The sequence below is a fragment of the Chiloscyllium plagiosum genome, unplaced genomic scaffold (assembly GCF_037043375.1).
Source record: "Chiloscyllium plagiosum isolate Xiang-an unplaced genomic scaffold, Cpla_swu_hap1 HiC_scaffold_27, whole genome shotgun sequence".
Classification (NCBI taxonomy): Eukaryota; Metazoa; Chordata; class Chondrichthyes; order Orectolobiformes; family Hemiscylliidae; genus Chiloscyllium; species Chiloscyllium plagiosum.
This window is the reverse complement of record NW_028270165.1, coordinates 40626609-40645808: the sequence shown is the minus strand read 5'-3', so window position 1 is coordinate 40645808 and position 19200 is coordinate 40626609. Positions and strand designations below refer to the sequence as shown.

The following is a 19200-nucleotide window of genomic DNA, read 5'->3' as shown; positions in this document are numbered from 1 at the left end:
CTGTGAGACCATCAAAGCAGAGGTTAGGCCATTCAGCCCATCGAGTCTGATCTGCCATTCGTTAGAGACAAAAACAAACTGCAGATGCTGGAATCCAAAGTAGGCAAGCAGGAGGCTGGAAAAACGCAGCAAGCCAGGCAGCAACAGCAGTGAAGTCAGTGTTTCAGGTATTAACCCAAATCATTGACTTCTCTACCAGAAATGATTTACCAGGATGTTGCCGAGAGTTTGGGCTACAGGGAGAGGTTGAATAGACTGGGCCTGTTTTCCCTGGAGTGTCAGAGGTTGAGGGGTGACCTTATATGGGTTTATAAAATCATGAGGGGTATGGATAGGGCAAATAACAGGTCATTTCCCTGCAGGTTGGGCAGTCCAGAACCAGAGGGTTTATGGTGAGAGGGGAAAGATTTAAATGGGACCTAAAGGGCAACCTTTTCATACAGAGGGTGACGCATGTATGGAATGAGCTGCCAGAAGAAGTGGTGGAGGCTGGTACAATGACAGCTTTTAAATGGCATCTGGATGGGGACATGAATAGGAATGGTTGAGAGGGATATAGGCCAAGCGCTGGAAAGCGACCTTTTCATCCAACTCATTCATGCTGACCAGATATCCTAAATTAATCTAGTCCCATTTGCCAGCACTTGGCTTGTATCCCTCTAAACTCTTCCTGTTCATACACCCATCCAGGTGCCTTTTGATTAGATTCCCTCCAGCGTGGAAACAGGCCCTTCGGCCCAACAAGTCCTCACCGACCCTCCGAAGAGTAACCCACCCTAACACTACAGGCAACTTAGCATGGACCTCAAGGGACAAGTTTTCACACTGAGGGTGGTGCATGTACAGAATGAGCTGCCAGAGGAAGTGGTGGAGGTTGGTACAATTACAACATTTAAAAAGCATCTGGATGGGTATATGAGCTAAATGCTGACAAATGGGAGTAGATTAAATTTTGGATGTCTGGTCAGCATGGACGAGTTGTAGCGAAGGGTCTGTTTCAGTGCTGGACATCTCTGCGACTAGGCCTCTTGGGTTCACACACAAAGAATCTGTCGGTAACGTTGGTTTCAGAGTTCGGTTGAAGCAATGTGGTATCTTTTAGAGACTTCGAATCAAAAGAGATGCACAGCAGGGAAACAGACCCTTCAGTCCAACTCGTCCATGCTGACTGCATATCCCAAATTAATCTCATCCCATTTGCCAGCACTTGTCCATATCCCTCTAAACTCTTCCTATTCATGTTCTAATCCAGATGCCTTTTAAATATTGAAATTGTACCAGCTTCCACCACTTCCTCTGGCAGCTCTTTCAAACATACACCACTCTCTCCGTGAAAAGGTCACCCCTCAGGTCCCTTTTAAATCTTTTCCCCCTCATCCTAAACCTCTAGTTTTGGATTCCCCACCCTGGGGAAAAGATTTTGACTATTTACCCTATCTGTGCCCCTCATAATTTGATAAATATCTACCAGGTCACTCCTCAGCCTCTGATGTTCCAGGGAAAATACCTGCAACTTATTCAATCTCTCCCTAGAACTCAAACCCTCCAACCTCAGAACCATCCATTTAAATCTTTTCTGAACCCTTTCAAGTTTCACTACATCCTTCCTGGAGACACAATTTGCAGGTGTTCAGTGTTATGGACCAGGCCAGATCCCCTCAAAACATTCTAGGAAGGTAGCCCAGACCATAACTTTTTTTAGTTGTTTTAGGCAGAGGTATCTCAGGAGTGATGTAGCTGGTCAAATCACTTGGCTTCCAGGAAAACAATTTATTTACACACCGCCAAATGAAACACAAGTAAAAGAAAACAGATTTTAGAATAGCAGCCATTCATAAACCCGACCGTCACGACCTCCCCGCAACTTAAGAAAGCAGCTGTTCAGATTTCCTGCAACATTCTCATAAACACACCCCTATGGCAAAAAAGAACGGTCAGTTCAAACGCAGGTTCTTACAGGAGAGATGTTAATGAGAGAGAGTCAGCCAGAAACATTTGTTGAATCAGGGAACCTTTCTTCCCCCAGTAGCTTCAGACAGACTGCTTGCTAAAACTCAAACCAAATCAGGGTTAACAAAAAGGAGAACTGTCGTTTCATTGTACAAGCGTTTTAGAAAAAAACATCTCAAACCCTTTTCCCTGATTATGCCTTAGCCAGTATCTGTTAGCCATTAGCAAAGTCCCTAACCCCAGATGAATCAGAACCTCTGCCTTTTACAACCTCTCTTCAAAAAAAAACAAGAACAACATCTTCTTAAAAGGAGCAGCATTGTCACAACAGAGAGCACCTGAACTGAAGCATTCGTATTGAAAGGCCATACAGTTAGCAGGCTAAGACAACAGTTTTTCAATTTAGCCAATCAATTTAAACCAGGCCCTTTGGCTTCCAAAAACCTGTTAAATTTCAATCTGATGGTTTTGAAAACAGAGGAACAATCCTATCATAAAAAAGAAAGATATGTCATCAAGGGTACAAAAGAAGGGGCAGTTGGACAGAAGCCCAGAGCTAAACAAGGAACAAAGAAAGCTACAGCACCGGAACAGGTTCTTTGGCCCTCCAAGCCTGCACCAATCCAGACCCTCTAAGCCTGCACCAATCCAGACCCTCTATCTAAACCTGTTGCCTATTTTCTAAGGATCTGTATCCCTCTGCTCCCTGCCCTTTCATGTATCTGTCTAGGTACATCTTAAATGACACTATCATGTCCGCCTCTACCACCTCCGGTGGCAATGCACTCCAGGCGCCCACCACCGTCTGCATAAGGAACTTGCCATGCATATCTCCCTTAAACATTTCCCCTCTCACCTTGAACGTGTGAGAATTGAGTCTCCCATTCTGGGAATATAAGTTTCTTGTTCTTTCCTTAAATTACATACACTATACTATGGAAACAGGCTCTTCGGCCGTACAAGTTCACACCAACCCTCTGAAGAGTAACCCACCCAGACACATTCTCCTACCCTTTATTTACCCCTGACCTGGCAATTTAGCATCACCAATTCTCTTGACCCACACATCTTTGGATTGTGGGAAGAAACTAAAGCACCTGGAGGACAATCTAGAGATGGGGAGAATATGCAAACTCCACACACTTGCCCAAGGGGGAATTAAACCCAGAGCCCGCCCTGGTGCTGTGAGGAAGAAGTGTTAACCACTGAGCCACCATGCCACCCAATGGTTTGTAGATCTCATTCAGGTCCCCCCCCCCCCCCCCCCCAATCCGCATCTTTCTAATGAAAATAATCCTAGTCTACTCAACCTCTCCTCATAGCAAGCGCCCTGTTTACCAGGCAACATCCTGGTGAACCTCCTCTGCACCCTCTACCAAAACGATGTGGATGCTTTGGAATGTGGCAACCAGAACTGTATGAAGTATTCCAAATGTGGCCAAACCAAAGTCCTATATAACTGTAACATAACCTGCCAACCATTGTATTCAATCCCGGGGAAGGAAACCCTCCAACCTCAGAACCATCCATTTAAATCTTTTCTGAACCCTTTCAAGTTTCACTACATCCTTCCTGGAGACACAATTTGCAGGTGTACAGTGTTATGGACCAGGCCAGATCCCCTCAAAACATTCTAGGAAGGTAGCCCAGACCCTAACTTTTTTTAGTTATTTTAGGCAGAGGTATCTCAGGAGTCATGTAGCTGGTCAAATCACTGGGCTTCCAGAAAAACCACAAAATGGCATTTCAATTTTAAATAATATTTTAAAATAAATGTAACAAAATAGCTTCAGGTTATGATTTGACATTGAACTTGAATTGTTGCTTTGCTGAGTTGGTTGGATTTAGAAATAAAAGAGAACAATGGAGTTTGCATAATATGAATCATAATTAATTTGGTATTCGAACTAACCTTGAACTGGCAAGCATGGGATGATTTTGTGGTAAAACAATCTGTTTCCCAAAAAATATCATTGGACTAACCTGCTGTCAATCATGTCACCTTATTACATTTTATTGGTCTTTTCTTGTAATTCAGGCTGTGCTGTCGCAAAAATAAATAATGCGTAATTTTCGAATGTAATTGTGTAATTTTGCCACGGAACACAGAAGCTTTTAACCTGTGTTGCTGGACAAATCTGTGCTAGGCTGCCTTATGTCATTAAGCTGATAACGTTGCTTTAAATAGACCGGACTCCTAGTGATTCTTTTGACCGATCTCGGACCGAGACACCCAATTGAGGGGGTCCAGACCTTCACCCCAACCTGCAGAAACCCGAACACTATGGATACACTTACCTCGGCCAATCCACTCTAACCTGCACATCTCTAGACACTGGGGGTAAATTAGCTTGGTCAACATACACTAACCAGACCATCCTTGGGGATTATCAGTTATTTAGCATGGCTGAACCCCCCCTAACCTGCACATCGCTGGACAGTGTGGGGAATGAAGCTCGGCCAAGGCCGAGGTTACCACGAGGTTGGAATTCTCTCCCAGAAATGACAGTTGATGGTTGCCCTCACCAAGATGGCCGCCCGCGCTCCCCGCCCCAAGACAACATGCGCCTGACCCTCACAAAGATGGCGGCCGGTTGTCCGGGCAACCCGAGAGCGCCTTCGCCGGTGAAGTAAACACTGGGCCTGTGGGGCTTCTGCTGGAGGCCTGAGGCCTCCCCCTAGGAGTTTATAAACTGCCCAGTTTCCCTCCTCCCGCGGTTCCCCGGGATGTTCCTGAAACCTGGTCCTGTTCTGAAGGAGGATCCCCGGACCCGAAACACCTCCTCACATTCCTCCCGACTCGAGCTGCCGGACCTGCTCAGCTTTTCCAGCGGCTCTTATAACTTCAGCCACCGGCTCCATTCTGCTCCCACACTCAGGAACACTGCCTCAGTCCTGCTGCAGGACCTGCACTGCACATGCGCCAGCTCACAAGGGGCGGGGTCCAGGTGTGTGACGTCTCCCGGGTTGAGGGGGCGTGGTTGGGGAGGCCACCAACCAATCGGTGACAATGGGGGCGGGGCGATTGTTTTGCCTGCCCCCAGCCTCCAGAAAGGTTAAAAATCACACAACACCAGGTTATAGTCCAACAGGTTTAATTGGAAGCACTAGCTTTCGGAGCGCTGCTCCTTCATCAGGTGGTAGTGGAGGGCTCGATCGTAACACAGAATTTACAGCAAAAATTTGCAGTGTGATGTAACTGAAATTATTCATTGAAAAATTGATTGTCTGTTAAGCCTTTCATCTGTCAGAATACAGTGATAGTTTCACTTCTTTCATGTGTAAATCACAAAACCCTTTTTTTTTAAAGTTGCATTCTCGGGTTAGCTGTTAACAATGGTGATAGCGAGACCATGTGTTGAAGGTCTTAGCCCCCTGTGTTCTCTGTCTGTGACCTGATGTTTAGATTGTTATCTCACTTTTTAGAATCAGAGTTTTACATAAATTCATGCAGTTTTTGAGCTCAGAGTTCTACAGGAATGTATGCAGTTTTTGAGCAAAGTGCAATGTAACTCTGCAAGTACAAATTCACCCCACAAAATATGTGTGTATGTGGGTCTTTGTCTGTCTGTGTGTCAACATGGACCCCACCGGAGGGCCGCTGCCCTGGGCTTGACATGTATGCTCAAACTGTCAGGAAATATATAAATGCCAGATTCATCAGCCATACCCATAAGGTAGAGCAAAACATCACCCGTTCCCAACACAATGCCATCCAGGCTCTCAAAACCAATCATCAAACCAGCAGATAAAGGAGGAGCCGTTGTCATTCAGAATAGAACAGATTACTGCAAGGAAGTGTACCGATAACTGAACAACTAGGAACACTACAGGCAACTACCAGCTGATCCGACCAAAGAACACACCCGAGAATCAAACACACTGATCAGAATTTTGGATCCAATCCTTCTCAGTTCCCTACGTGCCCTCATCCCACGTACTTCTCGTGTAGGCGACTTCTACTGCCTTCCAAAGGTACACAAAGCCAACACACCGGGACGTCCCATCGTGTCGGGAAATGGGACCCTATGTGAGAATCTCTCTGGCTATGTGGAAGGCATCTTGAAACCTATTGTACAGGGGATCCCCAGCTTCTGTCGCGACACTACGGAATTCTTACAGAAACTCAGCACCCATGGACCAGTCGAACCGGGAACATTCCTCCGCACAATGGACGTTTCTGCACTCTACACCAGCATCCCCCACAATGATGGCATCGCAGCAACAGCCTCAGTACTCAACACCAACAACTGCCAGTCTCCAAACACCATCCTACAACTCATCCGTTTTATCCTCGATCATTATGTCTTCACCTTTGACAACCAATTCTTCATCCAGACACACGGAACAGCCATGGGGACCAAATTTGCACCCCAATATGCCAACATTTTTATGCACAGGTTCGAACAAGATTTCTTCTCTATGCAGGATCTCCAACCGACATTGTACACCAGGTACATTGATGACATTTTCTTCCTCTGGACCCATGGCGAGGAGTCACTGATAAAACTACACAGTGACATCAACAAGTTTCATCCCACCATCAAACTCACCATGGACTACTCTCGACTGTCTGTCTCATTCTTGGACACGTGCGTCTCCATCAAGGACGGACACCTCAGCACCACACTCTATCGCAAACCCACATACAACCTCACAATGCTACACTTCCCCAGCTTCCACCCAAAACATTGAAACAGCCATTCTCCATGGACAAGCCCTACGCATACATCGGATCTGCTCAGATGAGGAGGAACGTGACGGACACCTGGAAGTACTCAAGGATGCCCTCACAAGAATGGGGTACGATGTTCAACTCATCGACCGCCAGTTCCGACGTGCCACAGCAAGGAACTGTAATAATCTCCTCAGGAGACAGACACGGGCTGCAACTGACAGGGTACCCTTCGTTGTTCAGTATTTCCCAGGAGCTGAAAAATTACGCCATGTTCTTCGTGACCTGCAACACATTATCAATGAGGATGAGCACCTCACCAAGACCTTCCCCACACCTCCACTACTTGCCTTTAAACAACCGCCAAACCTCAAACAGATCATTGTTTGTAGCAAACTGCCCGGCTCTCAGGACAACTCCATACAACCCTGTCACGGTGGACGCTGCAAAACGTGTCAGATTACGGACATAGATACCACTATTACGCGTGGGAACACCTCCCACCGTGTACATGGCAGGTACTCATGTGACTCAGCCAACATTGTCTATCTTATACATTGCAGGCAGGGATGCCCGGAGGCATGGTACATTGGGGAAACCGAGCAAACGGATGAATGGGCACCGCACAACAATCAACAGACAGGAGGGTTCCCTCCCACTTGGGGAACACTTCAGTGGTCCAGGACATTCAGCCTCGGACCTTCGGGTGACCATCCTCCCAGGTGGACTTCGGGACAGGCAGCAGAGGAAAGTGGCCGAGCAGAGGCTGATAGCTAAGTTCGGTACCCATAGGGAGGGCCTCAACCGGGACCTTGGGTTCATGTCACATTACAGGTGATCACCATTGCACGACACACACACACATATTCCTACACACACACACACACACTCTCACATACACACAGACACAGACACCCACACACACCATTATAGACACACAGACTCCCACACTTGCACCCCCTCACAGACCTAAGACACTCTGCACTCACCACACACACACACTCACAACCCCCATCCCAGACAGACACACACACAGACAGACAAAGACCCACATGCACACATATATTTTGTGTGGTGAATTTTTTTGGTACTTTCAGAGTTACATTGCACTTTGCTCAAAAACCACATACATTCCTGTAGAACTCTGAGCTCAAAAACTGCACGAATTTATGTAAAACCCTGATTCTAATCTAAAAAGTGAGATTTTTAACTTTATCCACCCTAGTGGACACAGCTCACACCTCCCAGCGCTGCCAGGAAATTGTACAATGCCGATGACGTGATGTAGTACCTGCACTCCTGAAAAATTTACAATTTCTAACAATACTGGCTACTCATTCACTGCTGCAACCGATACACAACATTGGAAACATAGTATAGGAGGTTATAAGAAATGAGCACAGCAGGTCAGGCACCAACCGAGGAGCAGGAACATCAACGTTGCCCGAAATGTCGATTTTCCTGTTCCTTGGATGCTGCCTGACCTGCTGTGCTTTGCCAGCACCACTCTAATCTCCAGCATCTGCAGTTCTCACTTTCACTTGTAAGAAATGAGCAGTTTTAAAACAAAAACCTGTCGCAGTTCAAAGCTCTCAATGAGAGTCTGAGCTCGGTGGGAAGTTCAGGTAATCTTTATTGCGACCCAACTTTGTTACAGCTTCAGAAGCTCCCAGCAGAAAGGCGTAGAAAAAGTAGCAATTTTTAAACAACAGCTCAAGGTCAAAGTGCACACACCCCCTCTAACCCCTCACTTTCTTCATTATTGGTCACCACCAAGTTGTCCCTTTGTAATTGGATCCTTGGTACAGCCTTAACCCTGAGGAAGTATTGCCTCACTCAGCAATTTCATCCCAGACCCTGTCTCCAAGTAAGTTGGACGGGCAGGTGTAGAGTCAACCACAATGCTGTGGGTCTGGAGTTACGTGTAGGCCAGACTGGGTAAAGGATGCAGCTGGGACGACTGAGTGAATCCTCTCCCACAATGACAGTTTCCTTCCCTAAAAAGGAACTGAGTGAATCAGATGGGGGTTTTCTTCCACCCCAGCCCACCGTCAATGGTTTAATCGTTAAATTCCAACCTCCAGATTTCAGACCAAATTCCAATTCCACCATCTGTCGCGGTGGGAATCGAACCGGGAGCCCTGGAATTGGGTTGATAGTTCAGTCGGTAATGATGGCCGTTAGTCCTTCAATCCCCCTGCAATGGCACGTGAACTCACAGGTGGGAGGAGCGGGTGAAGGCCTTCCCACAGTCGGGACAGCTGAAGGGGCCTCTTCCCCCCTGTAGACCCGCTGGTGGGTCAGCAGGTTGAATGAATTGCTGAAGGCCTTCCTACACTCAGGGCAGCTGAAGGGCCTGTCCCCCGTGTGGACCCGCTGGTGGGTCAGCAGAGCAGAGGAATGGCTGAAGGCCTTCCCGCACTGGGGGCAGATGAAGGGCCTGTCCCCCGTGTGGACCCGCCGGTGGGTCAGCAGGTTGGAAGCCTTGGTAAAGGCCTTCCCGCACTCAGGGCAGCTGAAGGGCCTCTCCCCTGTGTGGACCCGCTGGTGGGTCAGCAGGTTGGAGGAATTGATGAAGGCTTTCCCACACTTGGGACAGAAGAACGGCCTCTCCCCCGTGTCGATCCGCCGGTGGGTTAGCAAATTGGAGGCCTGGGTAAAGGCCTTCCCACACTCAGGGCAGCTGAAGGGCCTCTCCCCTGTGTGGACCCGCTGGTGGATCAGCAGAGCAGAGGAATGGCTGAAGGCCTTCTCGCACTTTGGGCAGCTGAAGGGCCTCTCTCCCGTGTGGATCCACCGGTGGGTCAGTAGGTTGGAGGCCTGGGTAAAGGCCTTCCCACACTCAGGGCAGCTGTAGGGCCTCTCCCCTGTGTGGACACGCTGGTGGGTCAGCAGGGTGGCGGCCTGGGTAAAGGCCTTTCCACACTCTGGGCAGCTGAAGGGCGACACCCCTGTGTGGACCCGCTGGTGGGTCAGCAGATTGGAGGTCTTGGTAAAGGCCTTTCCACACTCTGGGCAGCTGAAGGGCCTCTCCCCTGTGTGAACCCGCTGGTGGGTCAGCAGGTTGGAGGAATTGATAAAGGCCTTCCCACACACAGGACAGGAGAACGGCCTCTCCCCCGTGTGGATCCGCTGGTGGGTCAGCAGGTCGGAGGAACTGATAAAGGCCTTCCCACACTCGGGGCAGGAGAACGGCCTCTCCCCGGTGTGACTACGCCAATGAATCTCCAGGGCAGATGGGACACAGAAGCCTTTCCCACAGTCGTCACATTTCCACCGTTTCTCCACGGGACGGGATTCCTCAGGTTTCTCCATGGCCAAAGCTTCAGCCGCACATAAATGTGTGTACAGCCCCTCCTCGGTGTGAATTGCTCTTTCTGGGCTGTACAACTGTTTCAGGCTCCACTCTCCATGTACTGCAACGGTAGGGTCTCTCAGCCAGTCCCACTGATGCTGAAAACGTACTCAACCAGGAACCACAAAGCTTTGCTCCTTCTCACAGAATCATAGTTGAAAACAGTTGCGGTCCCGATGGATTGAGTGACTGTCAGACATTGACGTCAAAGTGAGGACTGCAGACGCTGGAGAGTCAGAGTCAAAAAGTGCAGCGCTGGTAAAGCACGGCAGCATCCGAGGAGCAGGAGAGTCAACTTTTCGGGTAGAAGGCCTTCATCTGTTAATTTTGAAACTTCCGCCATCAGATCTTCAAATACTCTGTAAAAATAGATTACAAAAGCCATCACTGTCAGTGCAGGGTAGAAATTCTGAACAAGCAATTCTACTTTCTGTGGAATATTCTTTTCTTTTGTTATTCCACAAAATTGAAAGCACCATCCCACTCTCTCTCCCTCTCTGTTCTCACTTCGCTCTAACCAATTCCCCTGAAGGTGCTGATTCAGGATCTTACAGGGGCAGAAAAGCAAAAACATCAAGACTGACATCTCTCTGAATTTTGGATACCTCCACCTGAAAGTTAATATCTTTCACAACACTGGGATCCTGCTGAGAGTGAGCAGGTCTGATTTTGGGAAGCAAAAAAAAAGTTTGTGACAATCCCTTCTCTTCAGAGAATCCCCACAGTGTGGAAGCAGGCCACTCAGCCCAAATATTCCACACTGTCCCTCCGAAGGGTAACCCAGCCACACCCATTCCCTTACCCCTATTTCTCAGCATTTACCCCCTGATTAATGTGCCTAACCTGCATGTCCCTGGGCACTATGTAATTTAGCACAGTCAATCCATTCTAACCTGGACAAAGTTAAAAATCACACAACATCGGGTTATAGTTCAACAGGTTTATTTGGAAGCACTCGCTTTCAGAGTGCTGATCCTTCATCAGGTGACTGTGGATGAATAAGGTCATAAGGGTGGCATGGTGACACAGTGGTTAGCACTGCTACCTCACAGTGCCAGAGACCCGGGTTCAATTCCAGCCTCGGGCAACTGTCTGTGTGGAGTTTGCATTCTCCCCATGTCTGTGTGGGCACCCTCTGGGTGTTCCGCTTTCCTTCCATAGTCCAAAGATGTGCAGGTTATGTGAATTGGCCATGCTAAATTGCCTGTAGTGTTAGGTGAAGGGGTAAATGTAGGGGAATGGGTCTGGGTGGGTTGCTCTTCGGAGGGTCGGTGTGGACTTGTTGGGCTGAAGGGCCTGTTTCCATACGAAGTAATCTAATCTGAGACACAGAATTTATTGGAAAACATTATAGTGAAATGATGTATTGAACAAAACTGGATTATTAAGTCTTTCATCTTTTAGAATGGGTTGCAGTTATTATTACCATGTAAATCCCAGAAATTCTTGTAGGTCACTTTCTCAAGATAACTTGATTTTATAGCAAAATGTGACATCTCAGCTCAGACAATGCATTAAAGGTGCAAGGTCAGAGTCTGTCTATGTCCCAATCTTGAGTCAGACTGGTTCTATTTCCAAAGCAGAATTTACAAACTATTATATGGATTGACTGTCTGCAGATTGTGCATTTTTTGAGCAAAATAGAATGTATCTGCATTTATCATTCTCCAAGTTCAAATTCACCCCCATGGACTTATAAGTGCGTATGTGCATGAGAGAGAAAAAAAGTCTGTTTCTGTGCTGCATATTTCTGTGCTTGTTTGATAACAGTCTTGATTTGGAGATGCCGCTGTTGGACTGGGGTGTACAACGTTAAAAATCACAACACCAGGTTATAGTCCAACAGGTATAATTGGAAGCACACTAGCTTTCGGAGCGACGCTCCTTCATCAGGTGGTAGTGGAGGGCTCAATCCTAACACACAGAATTTATAGCAACAATTTACAGTGTGATGTAACTGAAATTATACATTGAAAAATTGATTGTCTGTTAAGCCTTTTATCTGTTAGAATACAGTGATAGTTTCACTTCTTTCATGTGTAAATCACAAAACCTTTTTTTGTTTAAAGTTGCATTCTCGGGTTAGCATTCTCAGGACAGGCAGCAGAGAAAAGTGGCCGAGCAGAGGCTGATAGTTAAGTTCAGGACCCATAGGGAGGGCCTCAACCGGGACCTTGGGTTCATGTCACATTACAGATGACCACCATTGCACTACACACACACACAGATACACACATACACATGGACACACATACGCGCACACAGACACCCCCACACACCCTTACAGACACACACACTCCCACATTCACCCCCTCACAGACTTAAGACACTCTGCACTCACCACACACACACACACTCAACCCAGACAGACAAAGACCCACATGCACACATACGTCTATTTTACTGCTCCTCGGATGCTGCCTGAACTGCTGTGCTCTTCCAGCACCACTAATCCAGAATCTGCCATAGTGACATGTTACAGTGACTTTCCATCTGTTTTTACTGGGGCTTGTGCTTTTTACCCTCACTGTTTTTTAATTCCTGTGCTGTTTCCCCTGGCTGTTTTTTTAATCCTTGTGCTGTTTCCCCCTCACTGTGTTTAATCCTTGTGCTGTTTGCCCCTCACTGTTTGTTTAATCCTTGTGCTGTTTACCCTCACTGTTTGTTTAATCCTTGTGCTGTTTACCCTCACTGTTTGTTTAATCCTTGTGCTGTTTACCCTCACTGTTACTTGTGCAATTGCTGAGGGTAGTGTGTAAATACTAGTGAAGGAGATTATGCACTAACATGTATATGTTACCCAGTCACTGAAGGGGCAGGACCTGTTGAGAATGGTTAGTAAAGCATGTGATGTACCAAGCCTTGTAAACATGGATATAGTTTGTTATTTGTCAAAGTATCCTATTTGTTATTAAGTCATAGAGTTGTACAGCTCGGAAACAGATCCTTTGGTCCAACCCGTTCATGCCGACCAGGTATCCAACTCAGTGTCGAGAGTGTAGTGCTGGAAAAGCACAGCAGGTCAGGCAGCATCCGAGCAGCAGGAGAACCAACATTTCGGGCATAAGCCTTTCATCACGAGGGTTGGTGGCAGGGAGGAGTGGAAGGGAGGGGGAAGGACTGGGAAGGGAGTTGGGGATGGGAAGGGAGGTTATTTGAATTGGAGAACTCAATGTTGAGTGCTCTGGGCTGTGGACTGCTCAGGAGGAAGGTGAGGTGTTGTTCCTCCAATTTGCAGCTTGGTGTGTTGTGGCAATGGATGAGGTTAAAGATGGTCATGTCAGAAAGGGAGTGGGAACGGGAATGAAAACGGGTGGTGACTGGGAAGTCCGTACGGCCTCTGCAGACCCGGCTGCAATGCCTGGCGAACCATTCCCCAAGTTTACGCTTGGTCTTCCCAATATAGAGAAGACTACAGTTGGCAAACACATGGCAAATGCGGTACCACAATGTGAAGTCATAGCTTTTGTTTAAATAGAGATGTATTTGGATTTGGAGGAAGTGAGAACTGCAGATGCTAGAGATCAGAGTGAGAAAGTGTGGTGCAGGAAAAGCACAGCAGGTCAAGCAGCATCCAAGGAGGAGACTCGACATTTCGGGCACAGGCCCTTCATCAGGAATGACGTGTGGGTGTACAAAGTGGCCTCAGCGTCCTCCTACACCAGTCAATGCCAGTCATCAGACAGATGCAGCAAGCAATCAGCAAGAGGAATTGAGTTCAGAATTGGGGATATCTCCCTGCAGTTAGGGGGTCCTTGAATATATTCTAGGCTGAGTTCATCTGATTTTGGAACAACACAGAAGTGGATGTTTATGGGGGAAGGCAAGAAAATGGTTTGAAGACCAGTACAGAACAGTTACAGAGTCAGACAGCATAGAAACAGACCCTCCAGTCCAACTAGTCCATGCGGATTGTGTTCTCAAACCAAACTAGTCCCAGCTGCCTGTGTTTGGCTCATATCCCTCCAAACCTTTCCTATTCACGATACTTAATCAAAACATTGTAACTGTACCTGCATCCATCACTTCCTCTGGACATTCATCCCACACATGAACCACTCTGAAAAAACATGGCGCCCCTGAAGACTTTTTAAAATCCTTCTCCACTCACGTTCAAAATTTGCTTTCTCATCTTGAAACCACCACCCGAAGGAAATGACACCTGCCATTCAGCTCATCTATCCCCCCCCCATGATTTTATAAACCTCGATAAGGTCACCTCTCAACCGTCTATGCTCCAGTGCAAAAGTCCTAGTCTATCCACCTCGATGTAGGTAGATCCATATCCAGTTATGATGTGTTCAATACTGGTGCAGGGTCAAAAGACCAAATGGCCATCTCCTGCTCTCATTCTCTCTCTCTATGTCCTGGACAGCAAGAGACCATAGGACATAGAAGCAGAAATGAGGCCATTCAGCCCATCAGGTCTGCTCATACCATTTAAATGTAGCCAATACGTTTCTCAACCCTATTCTCCCACTTTTAGAAAAGTGAAAACTGAGGGAGTGTGTGGGATGGAGATATTTAGCTTCTAGGGAATAAGAGAGGAAAGAGAGTTCACTATAAATTAGAATTGATTGGATTGGCCGAGCAGTGGCAGATGCAATTTAATTTAGAGAAATGTCAGGCTTGAATTTTGGTCAAGCAATCCAGGCAGGACTGACACAGTCAAGGGGGATGTTGCAGAATAAAGAGACCTTGGAGTGCAGGTTCATAGTTCCTTGAAAGTGGAGTCACAGGTCGATAGGATAGTGAAGGCGGCATTTGGTATGCTTTCCTTTATTGGTCAGAGCATTGAATCTCGGCGTTGGGACATCACGTTGTGGCTATACATTATTTTGGAATACTGCGTTCAGTTCTGGTCTCCCGGATATAGGAAAGAACTTGTGAAACTTTGAAAGGGGTTGGAAAGATTTACAAGACTGTTACCGGAGTTGGAGAGGCTGAGTAAGCCAGGGAAATTTTCCCTGAAGCATCGGAGGCCGAGGGGTAAACTTGTCGACGTTTATACGGGGCATGGATAGGGTGAATACCCAAGGTCTTCTCCCCAGGGCAGGGGAGTCCAAACTCGAGGACATATGTTAGAGGTGAGAGGGGAAAGATTTAAAAGGGACCTAAGGGACAACGTTTTCATGCAGAGGGTGGTGCATGTATAGAATGAGCTGCCAGGGGAAGTGGTGGAGGCTGGTACAATTACAACATTTAAAAAGCATCTGAGTGCGTACATAAATTGGAAGGGTTGAAAAGGACATGGGCCACATGATGGCAAATGGGAATTGATTGATTTCAGATATCTGGTTGGCATGGACGAGTTGGGTCGAACTGTCTGTTTCCATGGTGGAGGACTCTAGTCACTTTTGGTGAAAGCAGAAGTATGGTGTGAAGACTGGACTTTCAGAGCAGCTTTCATAGATGTTTTGCCCTTACTGGGACCGGAAGAAGTTACAATGAAATCTTTCATTTCTGAGACAGCAAGCAACTAAATTAGTACATCCAGGATTTTGGTGGAAAGTGGGAATTCGTTGCGCTGTGGGGATGAAGCCATACCCTATCCAGTTATTTCTGCTGGTGGATTAGACTAGGCCAAAAGATTTGGAGGACGGGATTTAGAACATAGATGAGGAGGAACTACTTTTCCCAGAGAATAGTGAATCTATGGAATTCTCTGCCCAAGGAAGCAGTAGAGGCAGCTTCATTAAAAATATTCAAGACACAGTTGGATGGGTTATTGCATGGTAGGGGAATAAAGGGTAGTTGGGATAATGCAGGGAGGAGAAGCTGAGATGATGTAAAGATCAGCCATGATCTTAACGATGGTGGAGCTTCTCCTGCTTCTCTTACTATGAAACTATAACCCTGCATTTCCCATGGCTAACCCACCTAACCTGCACATCCCTGGACACTCCTGGCAATTTAGCGTGGCCAATCCAAATCAAGGCTGGTGAGTGATGTGGAAAACGATCAGAGAACTAAAGAAATGGACAAAGAGAGAAAATATATCAGCAATCAAAACTGGATTCTAAGGATCACAAAAACTGAAACTAAAAACGGTGTGTCTGAAAGTGTGCTGCATTGTAACAAAAGTGAATGAATTGACTGCACACATTCAAGAGAATGATTATGATCAGAGACTCCTTACAGAGACCCGCCTTCAGGATGGCAGAAATTAGATCCTGAATATACAGGGTTTGGTCAAATGGGAAGCTAGGTAAAGGTAGAGGGTTGGCCCTGCTAATCAAAGAACTGATCACAGGGTAGTCTGGTGTCAGCTCGGATTTCAGGTCCGGATTTCTCTGTCCCCTGTTGATCTCCCTGTTCCCACAGAGTAAGATGTTGGTCTGTTCCCAGCTCTGCTGGTTCTCTGCTGAAGCTCTGACCCCCTACTACACCTTCCGGAACAATAAAACATTCAGTCCATTGAGACCCAACCCACAATTGACCAGCCTGTCAACCATCCAGACGTGGAGTGTAGTCACAGCAGGGTTAACAAGCAAATAAAATGAAACAAAATTAGAAATAAATAGGTGCTTGTGTTTAATGTTTGTTCATTGGGAAGTGTATTGGAAAATTAGCATTTATTGTGAAATCTATAAAAGCATAGGGGAACAAAGAAGTAAGGGCCTGACTTTGCAGAGGGCAAGCATTGCAGACAGACAGAAAAATGTAAAGTTAAACCGACCTAACAGTAGACTTTCAAGGCCAGTAAACTACTATATCAACAGTCAAGTAATGAGAAAAACAATTCCATATATGGAAAGGAACTCTAATGTTCCAGGCTCCTGGCCTTGAGGTGTTGATAAGGAAAAGTGAATTATATTATAAAGGGAATATGGGAAAGCTATCAGGCTCCCCTTACATGAGGCGTCTGGCCAATGTATCGGGTCTCTTTGCAGAGGTTAAAAATACACATTTTCTTTGCTCTTGCTAATAGTCGAGTCGATTTAATTTGCATGATAGTAAACTTGGGGGCTCGCCCAGGACCCCGCAACTGGGGAAGATTCTGAAGATTCCCAGGAGGTGTAGGCGCCAACGCCTTGAAGGACTTTCACTTCATCTCGAGCGCTAAATTGGCCCCTTTCGTAAGAGGGTTGGGAATCTGTGGATCATCCTGGCGCCGGGATCCGAATCGAATAGGTTCCGGGTAAGAGTCGTGGCTTAAGTAATCCTACATAGAGACTCGTTCTAAGAGAATAAATAAATCAGGAGGAGGGTCCAGTGAACTCTTGCGTGGTATTAGAGTAAAACTCAAGAGAAAGGATTGCTGTCTCTAGAGTGTTTTAGAGAGAGCAGGTTTAAGGGTGGTGTTAGCCTTGGAACCACCACTGGCTGAGTTGGACTTGCCCGGATGCGCCCAATGAGAGGGAACCTCTGGAGATAAAAGTCATATTCGCAAAAAAAAAAGACAGAGACAGACAGAGAGAGAGAGAGAGAGAGAGAGAGAGACACACACACAGACAGACAGACACAGAAAGAGAGAGAGACAGACATCCCCAGTATGAATGGACATGACCAAAATTGCAATGTGTAAACAACACGAAGGTGAGACAGGGTCCCAGTACCTTCCGCGCCTCACTCTAATCCATAATGCCTCGAGTGGACTGACACCACCCGAGGACATAACGACGGCAGAAATCACACCGTATGAGGCACACCTGAGCAACAGCTTCATCAATGGAATGAAGGACAAAATAGCAAAAGAGGTATAAGACACATTTATGACCTGGGAAACGGGAAAGCTCAATTTGATAGAACAACATGCGATACATGCTGAAAAATTGCTGGCTCAAGAGAAGGATAAGCTCAGCTTGCTATGATACAAATGGTCGCCCAGCCGTTGGAGGGAGATGCTGTGGGAAAAGGGAGAGGCAGAGGTGGAGGTCACGGAAGAGGGGCTGGCAGAGGTAGATCTGGCAGGTGCTTTGTTTGTGGAACAATGGACCACCGGGCAAGGCAGTGCCCACACAGACAGCCTCAGTCAGCCCTGAAGGCTGGACAGCAGGGTGACTGACGGGGGAAGGCTAAGATGGAGGTGGGCAGCCCACAAGGGACAGGTAAGCCTCTTTCCTTTATTCTTGGCAATGAAGACTCGCTTATGCTAATCTCTTCTACTAACCTTACAGGCACTGAAACATGTCCCACCTCCACAGTGAGTGCTGAGATTGCGAAGCGTGGACCATACGTTCACTATAACATTGATGCGTATAAGTTGATGCCTACCTCTATGTCATACGTGGAACGTACACCAGTTACCTTTTTGGTAGGTACAGGGGCAACATATTCAGTCCTTAAAATCAAGCCAGTTCTGAGAGTCAACGCAAATAAAGATGAGTGGAAGGTTCCTGGACTCAATGGGTGCATCAGGAGTTGTGATAAGAGTGGGGTTTACCACATCCCTGTTATGCAAAACCAGTAATTGGGAAACATTCCAATTCTCAGTTTTGTTATCGGAATTCTGTCCTTTAAATCTGATGGCTCAGAATCTCAGTGAGACTGGGGTTGGATTTGCTCAGTACCCCGATAGGCTTGCAGATAATACGAAAAGATGACTTACCAGTGCAGGCTGTAAAATACAACTCACGATCCCTGATGTATGTCTATGAATGGCGATTAAGCCAGACAGCGATAAGTTCAGTGAGCGATTCACTCGCCATGGAAGCAAGTAACCATGTTCATCCTATTAACACTGATTTTCTCGCTGGGGATATGCTGCACTGCACAGCACACATACACCGCGATAGCCCTGACAAATCATTTGGGAAGGATTGGTTCAGGAGACGGGTTAAACCAGATCAATTGTCATTGTGCGAACTTTATTGGAATGACTACAGATGTGCAGTCAGTGTGAACTTATCTAAGGTCTCTGTGACGGCAAGCAGAACCTATCTTTTTGACGTGGAAGGCTCTTTTCCTCACGTGTCATTGGCGAAGGTGTCCGGCAACAGGTGGCAGGATTTGGGACCATGGGTACTAAAGGCACAAAAAACCAAAAGATTGGGTCTTGAGGGACGATGTGGGTATCTGTTTCAGTGAAGATATGCGGACATAGAGGAAGAAACTAAATTGGCTAACTCAGGCAGATAGGGCAGTCCAGGTAACCCCGGCTAGCCCTGGAGAGCCTAGGAAGGTAGCCTTATACTATATTGGCATTTTCCTAAAGTTGGTGGGTGGCACGGTGGCGCGTGGGTGGCACGGTGGCACAGTGGTTAGCACTGCTGCCTTA

General features: G+C 46.9%; 2 protein-coding genes across 2 annotated transcripts in view; both read right to left on the bottom strand.

Moving 5' to 3' along the window:
* LOC148143726 (uncharacterized) overlaps positions 1–19200 on the bottom strand; it is a 437486-nt gene that overhangs the window by 351314 nt on the left and 66972 nt on the right. The window lies entirely within an intron of this gene.
* LOC148143727 (uncharacterized) lies at positions 8517–9959 on the bottom strand. Its single transcript, XM_087974466.1, has one exon. The coding sequence runs from the start codon at positions 9938–9940 to the stop codon at positions 8786–8788; it is 1155 nt and encodes a 384-aa protein (XP_087830592.1). The 5' UTR covers positions 9941–9959; the 3' UTR covers positions 8517–8785.

Excerpts from the sequence above, each read along its gene's own strand:
- LOC148143727 (XM_087974466.1), bottom strand. The coding sequence starts at position 9,940 with ATGGAGAAACCTGAGGAATCCCGTCCCGTGGAGAAACGGTGGAAATGT.